The sequence below is a fragment of the Alexandromys fortis genome, unplaced genomic scaffold (genome assembly GCF_014885135.2).
Source record: "Alexandromys fortis isolate MF-2015 unplaced genomic scaffold, M_Fortis_MF-2015_v1.1 scaffold_13, whole genome shotgun sequence".
Taxonomy (NCBI): domain Eukaryota; kingdom Metazoa; phylum Chordata; class Mammalia; order Rodentia; family Cricetidae; genus Alexandromys; species Alexandromys fortis.
In genome coordinates, this window is record NW_026067908.1 from 11,325,015 (window position 1) to 11,349,316 (window position 24,302).

The 24,302-nt window shown below is 46.5% G+C and overlaps 1 protein-coding gene across 3 annotated transcripts in view; it reads right to left on the reverse strand.

Moving 5' to 3' along the window:
- Positions 1–24,302, reverse strand: part of Cachd1 (cache domain containing 1) — a 235,074-nt gene that overhangs the window by 177,991 nt on the left and 32,781 nt on the right. Inside the window, exon 1 of one of the 3 annotated variants that reach the window (XM_050136120.1) lies at positions 5,780–5,866. The exons of the other annotated variants lie outside the window; for them this stretch is intronic. Coding sequence (XP_049992077.1) covers positions 5,780–5,806 — 27 coding nt within the window. The 5' untranslated portion in view covers positions 5,807–5,866. Of the gene's footprint in view, positions 1–5,779; positions 5,867–24,302 lie in introns of those variants that run through there. 3 annotated transcript variants of the gene reach the window in all.

The window sequence follows — 24,302 nt, forward strand, 5'->3', positions numbered from 1 at the left end:
CCACGTGATCTGTGGCCACACACCCTGCAAAACCCTGGGTAGGACACAATCACCACCAGGTGCTTCAGATTTCCGCACAAGACGTCACCTTTGGGCCTAGTGCCATCTGGAATGAAATATCACGAGACTTTCGGTCCAAGGCATGCCATCTCTAAGAAAGAAGCATCAGGGCTCTCCTGGCAATGCAGATAACAAACCACAGGCCCCTCTCCTCTGTTTCCCTTTTCTTTCTGTGAAGGTAGTGCCTCGAGGAGGAGGGATTATCTGCAATATGACCGGGAGCCTTCAAATGGGCTAGAAATCCCACTGGTATTAAAACAGACACTAGACAGTGTAGCTGCAGGCATTCGTAAGGCATCAAACTGCACAGGGAAGATTTGTGCGCTCCACTGCCTCATAACTCAATGGAAGTAAGGAAAACGACTTCATAAAAGTACTTTCTAAATTATCAGGTCTATACAACTGACAGAGACTGAGTTTTTTTTTTTTAAGAGGTTATTTTAAAATCAAAGGCAGACTAGTGCAACACCCATGTCAGAAACTCATAGCTGGCTACAACCCCAAGTCCAGGGGATCTGATGCCATCTTCTGGTGTCCACATGTACCTGCATTTACACGGTACAAATACAAACACACACACACACACACACACACACACACACACACACACACACACACACACTCATGCGCCTAAACATACACATAAATGAAATACTAATAATTTTTTCTTTTTTTTATAAAAGCAGGTCTCTAGGGCCAAATACAAACCACAGAGACGAATAAGCCACACGCTGGCAATCATACTCATCGGGCAAAGGCGGTGCCGTGACTTCCTGACACGAGGCTGGTGCTCGCAAACACTAGCCATGCCTATGCTGTGAAGCCTTCAAAAGCTCTTAATGATCACTGGGGAAACAGAAGTCATATTCTGGAAGGAAGACATTATGAAGCCCTTCCTTCCCAAGAAGACTCATTTGGTCCTTGACCTAAACAATGTTCTAAAGGTGGCTACTACATGGTAGTCTGGGAGGTCAGCTCTCGGCAAAAGGGGGAAGCAAAGCTTCCTGGTTTGGAGTGTCTTTCATATTGGTCCCTCTGTCCTTTGTCATCAGAGGCCTTCCCAGTGACACCAGCCTTGGGTAGTCCTCCACACATTCCTTCCCTCTTGACTCCAGAGTCAAAACTTCTGAGGAGGGTTGACAGGTGAAATTATAAGAACTCTGGGTTACCAGCACCTGTTCATGCAGGCACATAAACTCTAGGACTCAGATTTGTAATTTTGGGGGGAGGCGCGCAGGAGGAGGTGAGAGTGAAGTACAGAGTCTTAGTAGTTAGCCTAGGCTAGCCTTGAATTTCCTAAGTATCCCAGACAGGCCTCAAAACTTACAAGCCTGTGAATCTTGACTCCTGAGTGCTGGGATTGGGGGGACTGGAGGCATGTGTGGTCACACCTGGCTCTTTACTCCCATCTTTATGGTATGACCTATGGCCCAGCTGGCTCTCTAAGGGCCTTTGTAAACAGTCTAGTCTTTGTGTCTAGTGACAGAGTAGGACCACGCGCAAACACACCCCAGCTAGCCTCTAAGAGGGTAACAGTTTATGATGAATCCTCGGAGGTCATACGGAAGAATAACCAGCCTCTGGGAACTGAGAACAGTGCCCTTCCTATAGCTAGAAGAGAAATGGGGACACCATTCTAGAACTGCCTGGATAAACGTCCTACCTATAGCCAGTGAGCTTGGAAGAAGACTACTCCAAGCCTGCCTGGATACTGAAGTGCCAACCTCCACCTAGATTTCACTTCCAGTGAGGCCCTGTACAGAAAATCCAGCCACACCATTCCCAGATTTCTGCTGTAAAGAAACTCTAAAGACCAGCTTGAGTTCAGGTTGTTTTAAGCCCTCTAGGTGAGGGTAATTTGTCATGGAGCGAGAGGAAACCAGCGCAGCACCAAAGGCAGAGATGGGCCTATGCTTAGATACGGGCTCCATCACATGGCTCTCAGCCTCACTCTCCTCATCTGTGAAATGGAGCCAAGTCTCCACTTCCCAGGACAGATAAGAAGGGAAGAAGAACCAGCGTGCATCAAGTACTAGTAGACAGAAAATGTGCGCAGTAAATGGTCACATGACTTCACAATTAGTGACCAGGGTAGATCAGAATATAGAAAAGTGAAGTGACGGTCACCTCCTTATTTATTGTTATCATGTGTATCTCTGTGCACGATGCATGTGTAGGGTGGAACACGTGTGCCACAACACGCACACAGAAGCCAGAGGACCACTTTCTCGTGCCGTTTCTCTCTCTCCACATCCCAGGCTTGCACAGCATGCACCTTTACCCACTGAGCCTTCGCACCCGAACTGTGCCATTAGTAGGCGTGGTTGCGACAACAGGGTCCCAAAGGCGGTGGTGGGGTGCCTGATTAACCCAGCTGATTCTCCGAAGGTCACGTCTTATCACGGGTTGAGTTTATAGGGTTAAACAACACAAATGTGGTTGGCACTGCATTCAGGTAGATGCTCTGGGAGGGGAGGCAGCTCACGGTCCAAGCAGGCAGCCCACACTCCAGAAGGAGGCGCTGCCAAGGTTTCCTCTACCCACACTCATCAACACGAGAGCCTCTGCCAGTTCGCAAGCCCAATGTCAGAAGGGGATTTCTGCCTGTGTAACACGCAGCTTATCTGCCAGCATTGTAAATGCTCTAGTGAAACAGAAGACACACTGGAGACACGACAATTGGTCAGAGCGCTTCACAGCCAACACTATTCTACCCTTGGTGTGAATCAGGTGCAACCCTGATAGGCTCGTCCCCGAAGAGGCCCCAAGTCCAGTTTGGTTGGAAGCATTCCAATTGTTAAGTGCTATTAAGGATAGCACAAGTGTCCTCTGGGCTGCCGCTGTGTCTGCGAGTAACGCTGTTCCTGTTCCGATAAAGCGGTGACCGGGGGGCGACTAGAAAAGACAGCTGAGGCTCGACCAAGCACAGAGGTGACTCCCAGGGACCATGCTGTGCTCGCTTGCTGAGATATGGCCCTGAATCGAAATCTGGGGGGAAGAGTAGAAACCAGTCTCTGGCTTGCTTTAATTATGCCCAGGTGCCCAGGCTGTGGGACAGTAGCTGAACCTCCCTCAACCTCAGAATCATGTGGCTGCTATCAAAACTGGCGCCCAAATCCTCTGGGATTTATACAGAGTGGAGGGACTGAGGGTGACAACAGGTGGTAATGATTGTGAGATTTTCGTGACAACAAAGGAAAAGAAAGAAATGATTGAGATTATTGTATTATTTTACTATAGAATATATTATCTTGTATCATTATAATATATATATATAAGATTATTATTAGTCTTTATAAGATTAACCTCAAACATCAAGATTTGGGTTGGAGCTTGGAATTCTGCTAATTTACTATTGTAATTCTGGTTACCCCAAGCCACTTGGAAGATCTGACAGATGTGTTAGCCAGGCCGCTGGAAGGAACAGTTAATTCAGTTAATTCGGACTCACCAGATAGCTAGGGAGGTATATTTTTAAAGCACCGGAATAAAATAATGAGCTCCTATGGCCGACTCTGCTGGGCCCTTGACTTTGGAGATAAGGGAACCGAGGCCTGGAGCGGGTGGATAATGTTTGCAAGGTGCTCCACGTGTTTCCATTTCTGCACTCAGACTTCCTGCGGGTATTTAATGTGACTCTCCTGCTGCAGACCCTGGCTGCGCCTCAATCAAACGGTTCCAGCGTGCCTTAACCTGCTGGCCCCAAGCCAGATTATTTATTTAGCGTCTGGAACGCGCCTACATTTCCATTGCTGAAGGCAGAAAGTTTATCATCCGGGCCCAAGAAGCTATGTCTGCCAGCGGTTTCTTAGCAAAATTCCTTTACGTCTTTGTTATCCAATGGGCAACAAGGGGCTAATGAGATTTAAAAACAAAAAGACCCATAGTTCCCGCTAAGGAGTAGCCTGTCCACTATGCGACTCTTAACACAGTTAAGGGGTCCCTATCTCGAATGCGGGAAAGGCACTGTGGGGAACAGAAAGATGCTCTCAGAGGGACCAGACAGGCTGGTAGGACTGTATGTTAGAAGGCACAGGCTGGAGGAGAAAGCAGGGCGAGGGTAGGCGTTTAGTAAAGGCCCCTCAATGTCTCTGAGGCCCTTAACTATGTCTCTTACCTCTCTGTAGGGTCTTAGAGACAATAGGAAACTCAAGAGCTCCAACTCCCAGGGCAGCCAGGAGGTGGGTATGGCCTCATCCTCAACAAAAGGCTAAACAAGAACCATCCCATTCTTTGTCCAAGCTTTAAAATGTTTGTCTCCAGAAATTTAGTTCCCAGTAGTCAGAAAACTAGTAAGTTGTTAACACAATTTCTTCCCGCTCCTGCGAGTGGGAAACGGCCCATGGGGTGCAACCCGTTCTGGAGATGCGAAAACTTGGAAGCTGGGGGCAGATGTGACACAGTCCCCAGGCTCCACCGGCCAAGATGACAGGGGCTACCTGCTCTGCCCCCCCCCCCCCCCCGTAGCAATGCCGCCGCCTCCTGTGGGACCCGCTCCTGTCTTCTCCATACCTCCTAGGATCATCCTAACTTCACCGGATAAGGAGTTATTTAACTTAGCTGAAAAGACAGGACACAAAGGCAACGGGGCAATCCATCCTGGATGGAGACGTCAGGTTCAGGGCCACTATCTTTCACAGGAGACGCAGCACACAAGTACTTCCCGCCCAGGGGTTGTGCAGCTCTCTGCTATCTTGGCAGAAGAAGCCAAGCCAGAGTCAGGGGCTGACAAATGACTACACTTAAGCTCCCCCCCCCCCCCCCCCCCCCCCCCCCCCCGCCTGCATAATGAATCCTCCTTCCTGTAAGGAGATACAAACATTTTAAAACACTGAACCAAACCAACACCTCCCAGGATCTACAAAGGCGCCCCGCCTCAGTCAGGGAAGCCTGCAGGAGATCAAGTCCTGTTCAAAAAGGATGGCAAGCTGTGCCACCACAGGGGTCCACCACCCTTCCCTCTCCAGATCTAATGGTGTTCTTTGTTTCCCAAGGAATACAACCTGGTAGGCCACAGGACTTCCACGTTCAATCAATGGCACACTGAAGGCAGGACAGCTACCCCAGGGTGGTGGGATATACGGCCCTATCTCCTTCCCCACACACACTTTCAAAGTGCAAAAAGTTAATAAACTAACAGGAGAAACAAGATCAGCCAGGTACAGGAGCGATCCTACCTAGCTCTCTCCTGTTGATGCAAATGATCACAGTGTTGCCAATTTAAATCTAAAATTGATTGTCTATGTCATCTGCTCAGGACCCCCCAGCCCCCCTTCCCAGTTACTTTTACAATGGCCTCCAAAACCCTACTGATCCTTCCTGCCTTCCTCCTGCAATGGGGCTACCCCCCCCCCATCTTGCCAGGCTGGACCCAGGGATAAACTGGCACGTGTGTGAAACTCTCTCCTCTCGTTTACTCAAATATCAGTTTCTCAGTGAGGCCTATAATGAATATCCTATTTAACTACAACCCCACAGCCTCCTTTAGTCATTCCCCCACAGTAAAAGCCAGTCCTCTTTCCCATCCCCTTCCTCCGCTTCTTTTTGTTTAACAGCACAATCCACCCTCCAACATAAAATTTACTTCCCAGTGTTTGGGCTGCATGTTGCCGGATGGAATGTAGCTGGAATGTAGGTCCCCGGGGAGAGGGATTTCTACATGGCTTGCTGCAATGAATTAACAAGACCGAAAAGTGTGTATCATATAGTGCATACTCACAAAAATAGTTGTTGGGGCGGGGACCATAAGTTGAGGTTTACAGCATGTATGAGACCCTGGCTGTGATCCCTAGCTGCCACCACCCACCTTCAAAAAAGGAAAAAAAAAAATATCATTAGTCAGCTTTTTAGCTAAGATAAAGTACAATAAACACTGAATGACTGGATAGATGAGATGTCCTCTCTTTTTACTCACAATGACAACCGAGAATGCTTCCTGAGCACCCTTGAGTCTCAGGCCCAGCAAAATCTTTACTGCATTCTAGTCTGTGATATTCAAAAGCCTAGCTACCTCAGGCTGGTGTTGGTTATGCTAAGTTCTTGGGATCAGAAGTATTCTGTGGTTTTGGAGATGGGAGTATTTATATATACATATATATGTTTTGGGCTGGAACCCAAGTCTAAACACAAAATTCATTCATGTCTCACACACAAAGCCCGAGGTAGTTTCATAAAATATTTTTAGTGTATTTGTATTGTTACAGTGATCCAACAGGAGTTCAGGTGTGGAATTTTCTGCATGTACTATCATGTATCAGGTTCAAAATGTTTTGGGCCTTGGGACATTTGGGGTTTTCCAAACCTGTAATAGTATCCCAAATTTACATGACAAATTAGGCCTTAAGTTACTTGGTCCCAATCACATCACAGAAGTCAGAATGGAATGGGTTCACACACCTCCATCCTGTAGTTACTACCTATGCTCGAGCTCCTATTACACCTTCTGTCGGTCAGCTGTGTGGCTTTGTTTACTGGAAAGGAAGGGTCTTAGATATGAAAAAGAATTGCTCCATAAATCCACCCAGAGAAAAAGCTCTCCATAAAAAAAAATATTCCCTATAAATAGTTCCACATAGTAGAATAGCCTCTTATGGGAAAGCGGAAAGGACAGCAATCAGAAAACTGGGTTCAAACCCATACTCCTCCTCCTAAACTCTGCCATGGACAAGAGGGCAGTGCTCCTAAAAACTATAGGGGCCGGGGCGGTGGTGGCGCACGCCTTTAATCCCAGCACTCAGGGAGCAAAGGCAGGCGGATCTCTGTGAGTTCAAGGCCACCCTGGTCTACAAGAGCTAGTTCCAGGACAGGCTCCAAAGCTACAGAGAAACCCTGTCTCAAAACAAAACAACAACAAACAAACTATAGGAATAATAATGTTCACCATGAAGGATTACTTTAAGGATCACATGAAACATGCTTGTGCAGATGCCCCACACAGTGTCTGCCTCTTTGTTTGGTCCTATGTGACGACCTCTGTGGATGAATGAGCAAACAGTTGTTAAGCACTAATATGGACCAGGTACCATGCCTGGCACTATTTTTACAGACACAGTAAGATGGTCTGCTACACAGTAGGTTATACAGCAAGTCTACAGCAAGGCAGATCAGCCAAGCAGGGCACTCCAGGACCACATTGAGAAATGACAATCGGACTGGAGACCCAGCTCAGCAGTTAAGAGAGCTTGCTGCTTTTGCAGAGGACCCAGGTTCAATTCCCAGCACTCACGTGGATGCTCATAATCCCCTATAAATCCAGTTCCAGGGTTCCAACACCCTCTTCTGGACTCCCTGGATACCCAGGGATACACATGGTGTACACACACACACACACACACACACACACTTAAAAATAATTAAAGGGAAAACAAAACAAAACAAAAAACTGGGGCGGGTCTTTTCAGATCTTTAAAAGGAGGAAAGGACATTGCAATGTGCAGTTATGTAGCGGACCCCATAGAATACATAATACTAACTGTTCTAACATGAGCACGGGAGGGAAGAGGTATCAAAAAGCATTGGCATATTAGCAATTAGGTCTACATTGCTGGAGAAGGGGTCATCTTATATGTTGTTTGCAGTTACAGGTTACCTGCCAAGAAACAAACCACCTAAATAAACACATCCTTCCATAGACGCTTGGTGCCTACACTCAAGGAGTCTATGAATAATCTCTCCCATCACCTCTTCTCCAACTTCCGTTCTAAAATCCCAAACATGTCAAAACCTCAACCCATATTCATTTGAGTTTAGGAAGTAGAGTAGGCAAGAGAAAGAACAAAATCTCTTCCTCACCTTCCCCCACCCCCACTTTTTAAGACAGGGTCTCTCTATGCAGTCCTGGCTGTCCTAGAACTCATTATGTAGACCAGGCTGACTTCAAATCCTCCTGGGATTCAAGGCATATACCATCATGCCGGGGGTGGGGGGTTCCCCATTTTAATAACAGAAAGAGCAGGGGCCTGAATCACATACACTTTTCACTACACAGATGTACTGACATGTGAGTTTTCAGTGCCCCACATGGGATCACCTGCATGCCCAGACAGTATCAGGTCACAGGCCTTTTTTCATACATCAGCTTCCCATCGCCCCCTCTCCCGGGCAGCTATGGAGCTAACAGCAGTCCCTGTGGCTCACTCTGAGCAGGGTAGGCATGCATCGCGGGCAGTGTGACTACGGCAGGCACTAATAGTGTTTTTCACATGAGGAGGCCAGATCGCTCAGACACAAACAGTCAAGTTGATTTAAGCAGGGAAAATGCTCGAGATAATTCGGGCTTGCAAGGCTGGAAACCTATTTTCCTTGTTAATTGCATGAGCTTATTATATTCCGGAGGTCCCAAATAAATGTCAGTCCAGTCAGACTGGAAACATGCCTTGGTTTGAGGAGATTGTTAAATTTAATCTTTCACACAAAGTGATAGGGTTTTCGGTATTTCCTGTTTTCAGTTTAACCTGAAAGCCTGACGCTTCCCAGCTTCCCAAGTCTATTTCCCAATACATCCTAAAGCTGCATCCAGTTTGGTTAAGATGAGGAGAAATGGTTAAATTATTTAGTGATTTGCATTGGTGGGAATTCAGGAATTCACTAGGAAGCAAAAATCACAGAAAAATGCCATTTCAACACTATAGAAACCTAACTTATGCTTTTCTATGGAATTGAGTACGTATGCATGTTATACATAAAATTAGAAATTAGGCATATATGCTCATTTGTGAATATTTCATTTTCCTTTCAAATGATCCAATACTATAACATGCCAAAAGTCACAGATTACCAATATAGTAATGAGTTCTAGAGAGTTTGGGCGTGGGGAACTGTCTCCATTTGACCAAGAAAGAAAGCAGGAACTGTTTGATTTCATGTTCTTTCTCTTAAATAATTGCAGATTCCTCAAGTGTAATTACTAAGACAAATAGGGAGTCTATAAGAACAAATCAAGCCAATCTGCTTTCCTTTCAGACAGAAAACTGTGCAATCAATACATATATCAATTTCATTGTGCCATGGGCCATGCATTTTCCGCTCGATCCTTGAGAAGACGGTGTGTGTGCATCACCTTCCTCCCAACTCGAATACCATTACAGAACTGCTCACCAGTTGCTGGAGGCTAAGAAGACTATAGATAGACGGGGGCTATCCCAGAGCTTCACTGCTAAAGCAAATATCAACAGTCCTGTGGCTACCCCCCCTGAATCAGCTCAGCGACCTCCCCATTATCCTGTTGCATTTCTTAAACCCCAAGAGTAAAAGAAGCAGAAACTAGAGCTAAAAGGCTCTTAAGCGGAGCTACAGAAAAGAAAACTCACAGTCCAGCAAGCAAGAGCCCTTCCAGCTAGATAGTCACACGGACACGTCTTGAAAAATACCATATGGTTATGGCTGTTATTTTTGGCCTTTCTACCTTGAACTCACTTCTTGTGTATAGAAGTTATTACCACCAAGTGATAAATCACTTTGAATGTCCAAGGCTACAAAAGGCATTTACTGGCGCCCATTCCAGCTTTCGCTTTCTGCCGGAGGACCCTGGAGAATTCGTAAGCGAGAGATGCTCGCATTCTCCAAAAGTGCCGTTTTATATTCGCTCGGCCAACACTAATCTACACTTGATCTTGATAGCCAAGGTTCCCATGAAGAAAATCAAGCAGGAGTGGAAAGGAGGAGGGATACACACAAAGACGGGACACAGCAACTGAACCTGGGCTCTGGAAGCTCATGAGGAGAAGAGATAAGAGAGAGGGCTCCCCTCAAAGCACAACCTGGAATTGATACTGCAAACCAGCAAATTAATTTGACACCTTAAAAAAAAATCTTATTTTTGGATTGGCCCAATCAGGAAAGAGTCTGGAAGTTGTTTACAGGGTGATGGTGCTGGTGGGGGGTGGGGACGGTGGGAAGAGGACACTATGCCTCACGACAAGTTTGCCATATGCTCATTGGAAAAGATTATCTCTCTCCCCATCTCCTCTAAGCACCTCTTATGTTGGTTATTTATAAGGCAAATATATGAAATGACATCTCATCCATTAGCTGAGAAGAAGTGTACAAATGACCAAAATAATAGTTTCAAGAGGAAAAGCCCTTATTAGGATAAAGACAAGAGGACAGTGGAGCTGTCTTAAGGCTGGAAATGTTTAATTTAGCCTAGCACACCCCTGCAGACTCCGGTTTGGCTTGCTATTACTCAGAGCAGGGAGCAAGAGTAAATGCTATGATTAGGAAAGCGCGGGTGTTCGGTCATGCACCCTCGATCTCCAGGGCATGCTGTCTTTATCTGTGACCATAAGGCAACTTCCTTAGTTTCTCGCATATCTGGAGAATGGGAACAATCACTTCTACTTCATTAAATTACAGGAAACAATAACAAGCAGTAAGTTTATTTTTAAAAACCGTATGAGAACATTAAATATGTGCCCAGTGAGAACGGCAAATGCTTCATTGCATTTAATTATTATAACAACACTGATGTGGTGTCTTAGGGTTTTTATCGCTGTGAAGAGACACCACGATGAAGGCAACTCTTATAAAGGAAAACATTTAAACTGGGGCTGGCTTACAGCTCAGAGACTGACATGGGGCTAGAGAAAGAACCAAGAAAGAGTTCTACATCCGGATCCTCAGGCAGCAGGAAGAGAGTGAGACCCTGGGCCTGGCTTGACAGTCGAGACCTCAAAAGCTATCTCCTAGTGATATACTTTGTCCAGTAAGGCGACACCTACTCCAACAAGACCACATCTCCTGAGGGTGTCACTCCTGGGAGCTTAGGGGACCATTTTTATTCAAGCCACCACACATGGTCACTCACCATTTACAACTGAGGAGACCTGGGCTGGAAAGGGGTCTGGGATTTGGCCAAGGCTGCAAAAGACAAGCAAGGCGAGGCAGTTTTTGCCATATCCTGATGGTCACTTAGTTTTCCCGTTCAGAGTGGCAGTGACTGCTCTGTCAACACGGACCCTGTGCCAGAGCTGTCCAGAGATGGGAGAAACTATCCTCTGAGGAAGGCACTGTGGGCTGAGTGGCCACCTGTCAGAGATGCAGGAGAGCCAGGATCGGCTGGAGAGAGCGGTGGACTCCGTGCCTTTCGATCCATCCCTCTCAACCCTTGATTTCCCAACAACCCATTTGTAGCACCTAGAATTACTTATTTTCCCGGGCAGTCTCAACTCCTTCTCCCTGTTTTCTCCTTCGCTGTACTCTACAGAGTACAGGCGTGTATAAAGGAAAGAGCCTGGGCTTTGAAATTCAGAGTCGCTGGACGTGAATATTTGATCTCTCACGTGTAATAGTCAATCAATACTGGGCAAGACACTATGACTTCCTCTCAGTGAGGATTTCCTCATCTATGAAATAAGGGTGGTTAGATCAAAGGAGGGGACAGATTAAAGCCCCACAACAGAAGCATCTGTGGTCACCTTTGTAGGACGCACTCTGTCCCGTAACTGTGCTGCCTGATTCTCGCTGTCTGCCTCTGGTCCTATAGTGCTTGCAAAGATCTTAGGTCCGCTAAAAATAGGTCCCCAAATACTCATTATCTCTCAGGCACTATACCAGCCACACAGATATGAGCGAAAGGAACTGAGATTCTCTACTGGAAACCGCATCCTGTAGCCTTGCTTCCACACTCTAGACCCAGGCTGTGCCAAGCCCACAGCCTTCTGGCTCCTTCAGCCTTCCTGGAATAACAAGTGATGAACGAGGTCACGGCACTCGGGCACAGAACATCTCGCTTAGATAGAATAATCAAGTGTGAGGTTGACAAGGGCACCCACCATTATCTGAACTCATCGTCTTTATATTGGACCCACCGCTCTACCCTCTCTGCCAATTTCTGTTTCTAGCCATTTAAAAATTGTAGGGCTGGGGCTGGAGAGATGGCTCAGTGGTTAAGGGCATTGCCTGCTCTTCCAAAGGTCCTGAGTTCAATTCCCAGCAACTACATGGTGGCTCACAACCATCTGTAATGAGGTCTGGTGCCCTCTTCCGGCCTGCAGGCATACACACAGAATACTGTATACATAATAAATAAATAAATATTTTAAAAAAATTGTAGGGCTGGATGATGATTATCAGAAAAATAACATATCAGATACAGCTAAAGGAGGGAAGTGATTTATTAGACACTAGACGTAACCAGAGACCAACCCGGGGCTAGACGGAGAAGGGCACTGTGGACCCCTGGCTGTGGTTGGCATCTCCTTTTCTTTTCTTAAATTTAAGGCCACTGCTTGTCCCTTCTCTATTGCTGCCTAAATGTCCAAAGTCCCAGGCTCAGTCTCTGATTGTCTACCGTAGGGAACAAACACACTCACGGATCTAGAGTTCTGGGGACCTAGCTTCCACAGGCTCCCAAAGGAAACAGAACCCACTGCCTCCCGCAGCCCTGGCATGGCTCACCCATCCCCTTTCTAAACAAGAGAACTATAGGCTTTCTAAACAAGAGACTATTACAGGTAAGAACCCAACCCAGAAACACCCAGCTCAACCTCCCAGGAAGAATTCCACTCAAGCGCAGTTTTAACTGGCAGCCTTAGTCACCCAAAGTGCAGGTTTTATGTCAACGCTGCTACCTCCCTGCACTGTTGTCGTGACAGAGTGAGTGGCGTGTGTATCACCGTGGCGGTGGAGCTGCCTGAGACGTCAAGTCATCAATGTTTCAAAATAATGTATTAATTGTTTCCCCCTTCCCCCCCCGAAACCTGTCATTTCTTCATTGTCCTGAACTGAGAATCAGAACAGTAGCTGTGAGAGACAAAATACATCTGAGCGTGCATGAGGATCAGTCTCAGCTACACATGCACCTCATCATTAATAAATCAAGAGGGGACTATGAATGTCACTCACATTAAGATAGGTGGAGAATTAGACTTCTTAAAAATTCAGAAAATTCACCTTATGGCTTCAACATGAATTTATATGTAATATTATTATACTGCTTTCCTGTCTATACTTGGGAATTTAACAAAAGGCCCCTTAGGGCAAATTCTGTGGTCAAAAAAATACACAAACAAAATAAAGACTTAAAACAACAACAATAATAAAAATAAAAACTTCAGTATTTCACCCTCAGATACCTTTCCATCCTATCTACTTTTTAAGTCAAAAAAGAAAAGAAAAGAAAAAAAAAAGGATAGACGAACTAAAACTTTCCATTTTTAGTTGACTTCAGGCTGCCTTTTTAATGTCAAGTTGCTGAAGCCAAAGAGGATTAAAGATGGTGGCCTTTCAACAATCCCTTATTACAGCCTGGGATTTACTTTGCAATTATTCCCTCCTGGGCAGAACCAAGGCCCAGAGAACTTGTTATTAGCCGGCCTGGAGATTTCTGAAAAATGAAAACTCCACACCTACTACGAGGGGTGGGTACCACAGGCATGAAAGATGGAGGAAGTGGCAGGGCCTCTGCAATGACAGTTCACAGAGATGCTGAGACCCAACCCTTAGAAACAATTGAAAGCGGGGGGGGGGGGGGGGGGGGGGCAGCTCCCCTCCCCGATACAATCAGGAACATGAACTTAATCACTAAAATTTGAGCTCGATGTGTGTCTCAGTATCATCTTTCTACAGGGTCCTATTGCTTTTCTCTTCTTATAATCAGAGATAAAAGCCCTAAAGGGAGGAGGGGGTGTTTCTCCTGTGCCCGCGTTCTGAGCATCACAGTTGAGGGGGGCAGTCACCAGTCACCATGGAGGGGAAATATGTGGGAGGCAAAGAGGAAATGAAAGGGAGAAAGGGCAGGAGAAGAAGAGAGGAGGCTGTGTGGGTAAAAGCACTTGCCACACAAGCCTCAGGACCTAAGTTCGAATTCTCAGTGGGCAAGTAAAACAGTGTGTGTCTACACACAGTCCCAGTACTTAACAAAACAGCAAGTCCAGCAGAATGGTAGATTCTGTCTTAGTGAAACAGGGTAGAATATGACAGAGGAGAATGCCAGACTTCCTTCCCTGTCCTCCCTGTGCACGCGCTTGGGTACATGCACCTTCATGCACATGTAACACAAAACATGTGTGCCCATCTTACACATGAGGAAACAGGTTTGCAGGTTCATTTGCTGGTCTGAGGCCACAGGAGGGTTATAATGCTTCAAGTCCTCTCAAATCTGGGACCACCTCCTCCTCACTCTCTGGATGGAGTTCTCACTCATCCACATCATTTTGGTTTATTATGATTTATACTTAATAACATGAATGATTCTGTGGGCGTACTTACAAAGGAAGCAGGTGGTACATTCTATTATTTTTCCACCGTAGAGACATAGAGGTCTAGACCATAAATGACCCTGCCCAAATCTACACATGACCAGCCTCTTGACTCCGAAAGGCATGTTCCTTCCTCTAAGTACCATAAGTATAACATGTAAGAAATAAACTCTTTTCTCTCTGGAGTTCAAATTCCATTCTTCCTCCTCCTCTCTTGAAAAGTTCATTCTTCCCACCTCTGGCTTCTCTTCCTAATTCTGCCCGTTTCTGTATTCCCTGGCCTGGGGGCTCAGCTGACTCTTCCTCCAGATTCCAACCATCCTGCCGCACTTTCTGCCTGAAGCCTCAAAGGCTCTGCCTAGGCAAGGGCTCCCTTCTGGCCAGAGAGTAAGAGTATAGCTACAAAGAACAAGCCATGAGGAGCTAGAGGGAAGACTCTTCCAGAAAACCTGGGTTCAGTTCCCAGCACCCACATGAAGATTCAGAGCCATCTGTAACTCCAGTTCCAAGAGATCTGATACCATCTTCTGGCCTCCACAGGTGCTAAGCATACACAATACACAGACGCAGATAAACAAATATTTTTATAGGGGTAAATCATCAATGCCATGGTTTAGGCCTTAAACGGCCCTCACAGGCTCTAGTGCTGGGTCTGCTCCCTAGCTAACAGTACTGTTGTGAAAGAGTGGAAATGTTAGCACACGGGGTAGGGGTGGGGGTTGAAGAAGGTGAGCTTTTGAGGGCACCCCTCACAAAGCATTATTAGGACCCGGAGGCTCTTCCTCCTTTGTTTGCTTCCTGGCCAGCACAAAGTAAGTGGTTTCCTTAGTTTGCTCCGTGACATTCTGCTTCACCATAGAAGCAAAAGCAGCCCCACCAAATGAACGGGAACGAGAACCTCTAAAGCCCTGAGTCACACAACTTTTCATCCCTGTAAACTGCTAATCTCAGGCATCTGTCACAGCGGCAGAAAGTTGACCACCATGCTTTCCTCCCATCCCACTTTATCAGACAGCTAGCCTATTAGTTCAATTCCACTGACAGCTACTAAATTCTCAGCTAGGATTACAACCAAACCAAAGGTGAATTAGGCCGGCCCAGGGGGCTGGCAGGAGCAGACACAACCCCATGCGAGACTGTGGGTAAGTGTCAAAGAGGAGGCTAACAGGAAGCGTTTCCGGTTGGAGAAAATGAAGTCTATGCCCTAACCAAGTCCTTGAACATCAAAGGCCTCCCAAACAATATGGGTGGAACACATGCTATCAGCACATCCTAGCCTTCCAGCACCTTCTCCATCTCCACAGGAGATGGCAGTGGCTAAGTCAAAACCTGGCCTGACAACTTGCCAGGAAAAGAACAAACAAGCACATTTGGCCTCTGTCTACCGAGTGACCTTAAGCAGTTTACAATGATCGTTTTCCTCCAAGACAGTGTCGCCAGGGGAGTTCATTGAAAAGAGTGCAACCAGTCCACAATCCAGGAAGAGGCACATCAAATACTAAACGCTTTTTCCCCACTGAAGACAACTTCATAGTCACCATTTGGACAGCTGCCATTAGCAGTCAGTCACCTCCTCTCTGAGCCTGGATCACATTGACACACCTTCAACCAACGAGAAAAATCACTTCTTCCCTGAGAGCTACTACATGTCTTAGGCTGTTGTCACTAGCAAGTGGCTTTGAGTAGAGTCATTCTACTTTGTGTGTGTGTGTGTGTGTGTGTGCGCGCGTGCGCACACACACCTGTATGAGGGATGTAGTGTACTTGTGTGTGGAAATGTAGTAGAACCTCTGACTTTGTTTTTGTTTGTTTTGAGTCAGAGTTTCTCACTGACCTGAAACTTGCCACTTAAGCTAGACTGGTTGGCTGCTCAGTGAGCACCAGGGATCCACTTGTCTCTGCCTCCCCAGGGCTGGGATTAACCTCAGATCCCTAAACCTATGAGCATTTACAAACCAAACTACCTCCCCAGGCCCAGCCATCCCATCTCTGAGGCTACATGGCCTCCTATGTCAAACAATCCTAGCAGGACTTATGCTGCCGATGACTGGAGAAGCTTACGTCAACCAGGTCACACAGACTGTCTAAAGCAGTCCAGTGCATGGTAAGGCTCGCTCTGTTGTGACACTCGTCTGCTCTCGTTGGGTGCAGTGTTTCGGGTCCAGGAGTTTAAATGCTGGCCCTTCTAATCATTAACTATAACTGTCTCCCTCCAAGAAATGCTATTAAGGATTTGGAAAGATAATTCAGACAAGCACACGCAACACTTAGCCAGCACTCAGTGAAGAGCAACCAAGTGTGACGGGTCTGCAACTCTGAAACAAGAAAACTTTGGTTTCATTGACAGGTTTCCCTAAATCTCTGTAATCCTTGTAATGCTGAGTGTGCCCAGCTCTGACTACTTGTTCTATGACTGGGTGGTAGCAAGGCCACAGGTTAGCCACTGATCACAGGGACGTCCGCCATCCCCTCACTTTATAGGAGTGCAGGAAACACACTGGAAGGACCACGAGAACCAGACAGGACCTCGCTTTACATTTTGCACAGGACTCCTTCCCCATTTAATTAAAAAAAAAAAAAAAAGGCTAATTGGGACTAGAGAGATGGCCCAGTGATTACCAGCACTGTTCTTCCCGAGGACCCAAGTTCCCCTGCTAACTCCTATATCAGATGACTCACAACCACTTGTAACTCCCACTCAGGGGATCCAAAGTCCATTTCTGACCTCCATAGACACCCCCCACACACACACACACAAATAAATACACCTTTTAAAATAACTAAATGTCTATTTTCTGATCGCATTTAGGTGAATCAAAGTGGACAGGGGTGTAAGAGATGCAGCCAGCTCACCACTGCCCCCATTAGCCTCTCAGAGTTTATTGGGCAGGTAAGGTACCTACCTACAAGGAAAACAAAGGACTGAGCACCAAGGGGACACAGCTGGCAGCCCAGCACAGAACGGCTAAGTAAGGGAGGACCCACATGAGGTATGGGGGGAACAAAGAGCTGGACCAGTGGGTAGATGCAGCTCTGGTCGCCAGGGCACAGCCTCAGACAGGGGATCCTGGAAAAGGGGGTACAGAGAGGGTATCTGAAAGGAGACTGAGCTAAGGGGAGCAGAGGCAGTAGGGACCTGTTGCAGGGTATGACAGTTCAGGTATAGCTCACAGACATGAATCTTGAGCACCTGGCCAGGTTACTCAGCCAACCTGAGGCCTCTTGGAGCCACTGTAGCTAGGATAACTGCAGGAGGGGGAATCTACACCTGTCCACAGTGGGTTTCCCTCAATCCTCAGGCCATAGGGTAAGTCAAATGCCCAGACAGAACTTGACTATCTTTCTCCACTGAGGATGATGACATAAAACAGGGTTTTGTTTTTTTTAAAAAAAAAAAAAAAAAAAAAAAAAAAAAAAAAAAAAAAATTTCCAAAGGATGCAGATCAGGAAGGAAATCTTTGGGCTGGGCATGGTGACAGGATGGAGCACTCAGGAGGCAGAGGCAGGTGGATCTCTGGGAATTGGAAGTCAGCCTGGTCTAGATACGAGTTTCAGACTAGAAAGTCCTTTGTGATGAGACCGTTACTTGTTTTCAAGCAGAAAGAAATGCTCTTGCAGCTTGGGGGTAGGAGGGAAGTCAGAGAAAACTTGTAAGTTGTGATTTCAAGAATCACTTTAAAGCACCAATGCTTGAGGCTTTAGGTAGGTGCTGCCTCTTGAACAAAAACCTGGTGTGCATCACGGCACTGTCTTCGCCATCCATCCCTTCAAACATCCATGGTGTCCAGGGGCAGGCACAGCATCAGGAGGCTGCAAGGCTCAAGCGACTTGCAGTCCACCCAAAAGTGGGAATCAACTGGCAAGGAGGAGGTCAGCAACAGTGATCTGTCCCCAGGCATGCCCTGGTCAGTCTGTAGCTCTACTGTGCCACCTGTCACCTAAGCACAGTGATCTCAGTGTGGACACCTGTTTCTATTCCTTTGAGTAGGAAAGCAAAAAGAAACTAGGCAGTCCCCTTCCTAGGCAAAATGAAAGACTTAAGCCCAACAAATACATTTAACTGATGGAAAACAGACAGATAGGATTCTGGTCCATCCACCAGAGGGGTGGAGTTACAAGAAAATTCAAGACGATTCCCTTATTTTGCAGCGCTGTGGCTGATGTGCCCACGCTAGGCGCGTTCTCTGCCACCAAGCCCCAACATACAGAAAATCCGTTAGGTCAAAGACTGTGTTCTTCAGGATTCAACTGTAAGGAAACATGATTCTTATGCATGCCATCGGTGGAACCTGGAGAAGACACCATCTCTCCTTTCAAGGAAAATAGATGTTCTTCCGCTGTTCAAATTTTTTTTTGAAGTTTCCCCGTACTGGTGTCTTTGTGGTCAGTGGAGCCGGCATGGCAGTTGGAGGCGGGCATTTCTGAAGTGGGAGAGAGCAGCGGGGTTGTGCTCTCAGGACCGCAACCAATCCTTCATTTACAAGAGAAAGGGAAACACAGGGGCAGGGGCTCAGTTCCCGCCGCTCTCCCAGTCAGCCCTGGCAGAAACAACATAAACACACACACTAGTCAGCCAGGCTCTTACCACCTGCAAGATGGGAACTCAGACCACGCATAAACAAAGACCACTCTTAAAAAGGCATCACCTGGTATCTTAGCTCTGATTTTTCCCCCTTTATTCTTTTCGCTTTTTAACACAAATACGTTCAGTCCTTTGGCAGATACGGAACCAACCCCCTCCCCCCAAAGGCACTACTCAGCTCCAATGTCCTTGGAGTGTTTTATCTGGGGATTAGACAACTGTACCAAAACACAGCTGTTCTAGTTTTTTTCACCTTTATTTTTCACATTAAAAAAAAAAAAACCCTCCCACTATCAGCCAGTCCAATTAGTTCCTCACTATCAAAAGGCGGCTTTGGTCTTTCATCTTTAGGGAAAACTGGACCCAAGTGACAGGGTGTCATGGAAACTGTATCTTGGGTCATTTCCTGTTTCAATTGTTTAGCCACAAAAAAAAAAAAAAAAAGTTCTGCCCTATCAGATGGAAATTAATGACTACTTGCTGCTGCCTTCTGCAGAGAAGGCAACTAAATGAGAGATCTCTTTTCCTACCAGCACTAGACAGGGCAGAGAGAACGGTGCACCCCAAACGGGAAGACAAAGACCGACGCAATGAACGAGGTTGTGTTCGGTCTGAAGGCTGTCACTTGTGTTTGGGAAACAGGGCTACGGGGTGAGTGGTTTTAATCGTGTTTCTCTTAATTCCCCAGCTCCCCTCAGGCGATTCTGCTTCCAGTTTGGACTTCAGCTAGGCAGAGCTGGGATTTTCCTTTTCAACCTGAACTGCCTTCAATATATATATATATATATAAACATACAATTGGAAGAGAGGCAAGCAAAGCACACGCGTGCAGAAGGGAAGATGGAGCTTCAAGCTCACAGGCAGTACGAGGTAGGCATGTGTGTTCAGGAAACAAAGTCCTGAGTGATCTAACACACACCAGCATGGATGTACATTGGTGGAAGGCGGAAACAACGTCAGGCAAGACAATGGAGAACTCAATCAGAGTTAATATATAGTTCGGCTCTGACTGCATAGCCGCCGGCAACAAAACGAGAACGCCGAACAACAAATCAATTTCAGGGCACAGGAGGATTTACTTCCTGCATTAGGCAGCCTTGAAGTGAACCGAACCCAGGGCCTCCCGCATGCTAGGTGGTTCCTGGACCAACTGAGCTCCGTCCCCAGGCCAAAGTCTCTGGCTCTAGTTAATCAGTTGGCACTGGGGGCAATCTTGCTCACAGTTTCTCCTCTACGTGGCATCCTCTTCTTAAAACCCACACTTGTACCACCGTCAAGAGGGCTCTATTGTTACCAATAAAATAAGGTGGGACTGGTGTTCTCTAACTGGAAACCGCCATCGGTGCTCTTCCATCATCTATCAAAGGAAGAACATTTACCCTTCGACACCTTCCAGAGCAATGTCCCTGATTTACCAAAAAATTGAAAAAAAGAAAGAAGAAAGAAAGGTGCAGGTAGGCAGTGGTCGGCTCATTTCACACACAGAACCTGAGACGCTGAAGCGGTGTATATGAACTATTCAGATGCTACTTTCTTATAGAAAAAATAGTTAAAATGTGGCATTAACGGCCAAAGGCATCAACACAGAAAAATATAAATCTGCTCAAAGAGACAGTGAACCCAACTAAGGAAAATCCAAGAGGACAGCTACCTCCAGACCAGAGGCCTCTGGGCCAGGAGCACTGAAACTGGGTTCTTCCCGAGAGACAATACAAGACAAAGATGGAGCTGCGGGGAGGAGAGCTGCAAAGGGAAGAGAGGCAGGGAGCAGAGCAGAGCAGCAAGCCGGACAACGCAATATTCTGGCCGTAAATCACTACTTCTCATCCTTAGCCCAGAAAATGCAACAGCAGTGCGCCCCATGGGCTATTCTCCCCACTAGTCAAACGAGGGGGAAGGAACGGAGAGTCAAAATTTGCAAGCACAGTTTCATTACAGGCAAACAATTCTTGTAAAACTCTTACTATTGGCATAGCAACAGACTATAGAGTCTTACTAGGGCATGAACCTTACTTAATGGTGGATTTTTTTTAAAGGTTTCTGTGTACGACTGCTTGCCTGTGTATACACGCATGTATACCATACGTGTAGTACCCATGGAAGCTAGAAGAAGGTGTTATTGCCCTGGAGCTGGAACAGATGGCTGTTAGCTGCCATGTGGGTGCTGGAAATTGAACGTGGGTCCTCTGGAAGAGCAATCAGTGCTCTTGCCAATCCAAAATCCTTATTATTAGATTTTATAAAATTTCCCTAGAGGTTTACTCTTCTCACATGCCTAATCCAAAGGCACTAATTATAACACAGATATTTATCAGGTGCTGTCAATGTTGAAGGCAAATACTGATCATTGTTGATCAACGAGCACCACACTACTGTGAACACGTCCAGATGCTGCCACCGGCTTTCCCAAGTGCTCTCCCACACTCTTCAGCTTATTCCAGGTAAGTGGGGACATGTGACCAAAGTCCCCTGGGTCATCATCCAACTAAAGCCTACAAGGAAATGGGTCAGCTCCTCCAGTCTCTCTTGCCCTCTGAAGTCAAATGCTGAAGTCACAAGATAAGATGCTAACATCGTCTCAAGACATAGGAAAGTCACAGACCCCTAAAAGGCATTACTAACCAAGAAACAGGTTCAAAACTCTGTGCTCTGCCTGCAGCCTACTCTGGAAAGGAGGAGTTACTGAGTTTTGTGTGCCACATGGACTTGCAGACAATAAAGGGAAATGCACAAATCCCTTTGCAGGTAAATTCAGGGGGAAAAAAAAGCATACGAAGGGCAGAGGGCTGGGGGCTGGGGAATGTGGCTCAGTTAATGAGTGCTTGCCTATGAGGAGACCCCGGGGTTCCCAGCATTGTACAAAGCACAAACCAGGTACAGAGGCACAGCACACACGACCAGCACTTGGGAGGTTGAAGCAGAAGGATCCAGAGTTCAAGGTGATCAGCTACAGGCATAGTCAGTCTCAGGCCAGCCTGGGTATGAGACCCTGCCTCAAAAAGAAAACCAAAGGGTACCAAGTACAAAATATTTTTAAATTGTGATATTATAATTGTGCTTTTTTATTAACGTATTCATCAATAACAGAGCAGAGGCTGGAGAAACTCAGCAGTTAAGAACACTTGATGTTTTTGCAGAGGACCAGAGTTCAGTTCTCAGTACCCACATCACAATGGCTCACAACTCCAGTTCCAGGGAATCTGGCGCCCTCTTCTGGTCTCCGTGGGGACCCACATAGGTACACTGGCATATGTCCCTCCATTACAATACATAAAGAATAAACCTCTAAAACGCAAGATTTAGCAATGGGTCTAACAACTACTGTAATTTCAGAGGCATGGATTGCTATCCTAGTTATCAGAGATACATAATGAAATATGAAATATTTGTTTCAGTGCTGAAACCCCAGATTATGCCAATACTATGCTATCTCCATCATAATGAGAAAGATCTGGGAAATTTCCCAGAGTATTGCAGTATAATTTTTAAAATTTTATGTATGTTCAGTGTTTTGCCTGCATGCATGTCTGGGCACCGCATGCGTGTCTGGTGCCTGGGGAGGTCAGAAGGTGGTGTCGGAGCTCCTGGAACCGGAGGTACAGACAGTTGTGACCTGCCATGTGGGTGCTGGGAGTCGAGCTAAGTCCCCTGAATAAGCAGCCATGTTCATAACTATGGTGCGACCTCTCCAGCCTGCGTGTGTTATGCTTCCTCAGCAAGTTTATGCCCCAGATGTTTTGTGAAGTCTGTATAACAAACAAACACCCCCAAGTTTTTAAGACTCCTCTGATTCATACAAATATTTAGAAATTCTCAGGCACAGAGTCTCCGGGAATCAGAAAGTAGAGGCTACCCAGCGTGGGATGCTCCCCTCTGGCATTGACTCTGTCTTGAATCGTAGGCACTCACCAGTGGTTTTGAACATGACAACTGACCAGTGAAGAGTATCAGTCTGGTCGTTAGCTGTAATTTTATGAAACCTTAGGTACCTTCAAGGCAGTGGTTATAAAATTTACAAGAACAGCATATACCAGCAGACTAGTAGTCATGTCCTTTGACGTCACAATAGTCTGTAAAGACACAGCTGGCAAAACCCAGCTCATAGTCTTCTCACGACTTAGAAACACAAGGCGGGGAGACTGCAGAGACGCTACAGTAGTTAAGAGCACTTGCTGCTCTTCCAGGACCCCTGTTCCACCCCCAGCATTCACGCCAAGAGGCTCACGACTGCCTATAACTCCGCCTCCAGGGGATCCTGCGTTCTCTTCTGGCTTCTTCAGGATCACACACACACGTGACATATACTCTACAGACACAAACATTCACCCAAAAGCATTATCTTTTCACATGTGAAGGCGCCTGGAGATGTCCACCAAGAAGCTTGTCCAGCCCTCAGCTGATCAGCACCACTGGCAGGAGGGTGTGCCCCAAACTAACTGAGAGCTCAGACCAATTTACTAAGTTCGTAAAGGTTGGGATGAAACAGGGCTGAGGCACTGGATACAGTGGTAGCCCAGTACTCAGGAGGATGAGTCGGGAAACTCAAAGTCTCCATTAGCGTGGGCTACAGAGTGAGTTTTCAGGCCAACCAGGAATAGACAGCAAGAGTCTGTCAGATAGATAAATATATAGACAGATTGTGGATGGTAGGTAGATGATATCTACATCAAACAAATAAAAATAAAAGCAAAGAAAAAAGGGCTGATGCAATCCATACCTTCTTGCTAATCCTCCCCTATACAAGTTGCAGAAGGAGGGAAAACGGTGCGAACCATCGCAACCCTTTCTTTCTGCTCTCTCAGCAGGTGAAAACAGTCCAGTCAATCCAGCACGACGGTCAACATCTGCCTCAAGGATCCGAGCCGCAGAGACCAGTGAATAATGCTCAGTCTGAGCAAGCAGACAAGAAATCTGGGGATCAAGAGCATAATTGGCCAGGTGGTGGTGGCTCACGCCTTTAGTCCCAGGACTCAGGAGGCAGAGGCAGGCAGATCTCTGTGAGTTCAAGGCCAGCCTGGTCTACAGAGTGAGTTCCAGGACAGTCACAACTACAAGGAGAAACAGAGAGAAAGAAAGAGAATAACTAAAATGAAGTGATAAGCCATAGGACGAACTTGAGATCCAAGAAGCTGGAGCTGGAACTAAACCTTGCCTTGCACCTCAAATCCTGCTAACTGGGACAGAGCAGAGGGACATTTTCCCATTGGCTCTATTACACTTACCTCCTGGTCTATGTACTAACTTTTGTACTGTACTGGAACAGTACATATATATTGGCATGTATATATATTGGCACTGTGACCGAACACCTGATAGAAACAAAGGAGGAAGAACTTATTTTGAGTCAGATTTGAGTCCATTTTGGCAGCGAAGACAGAAATGAGAGCAGTACCTGCCATGGCGGCAGAGGCGCTTGCCATGGTGGCAGAGGCATATATGTGGCTGTTTTCTCACATCTCCAG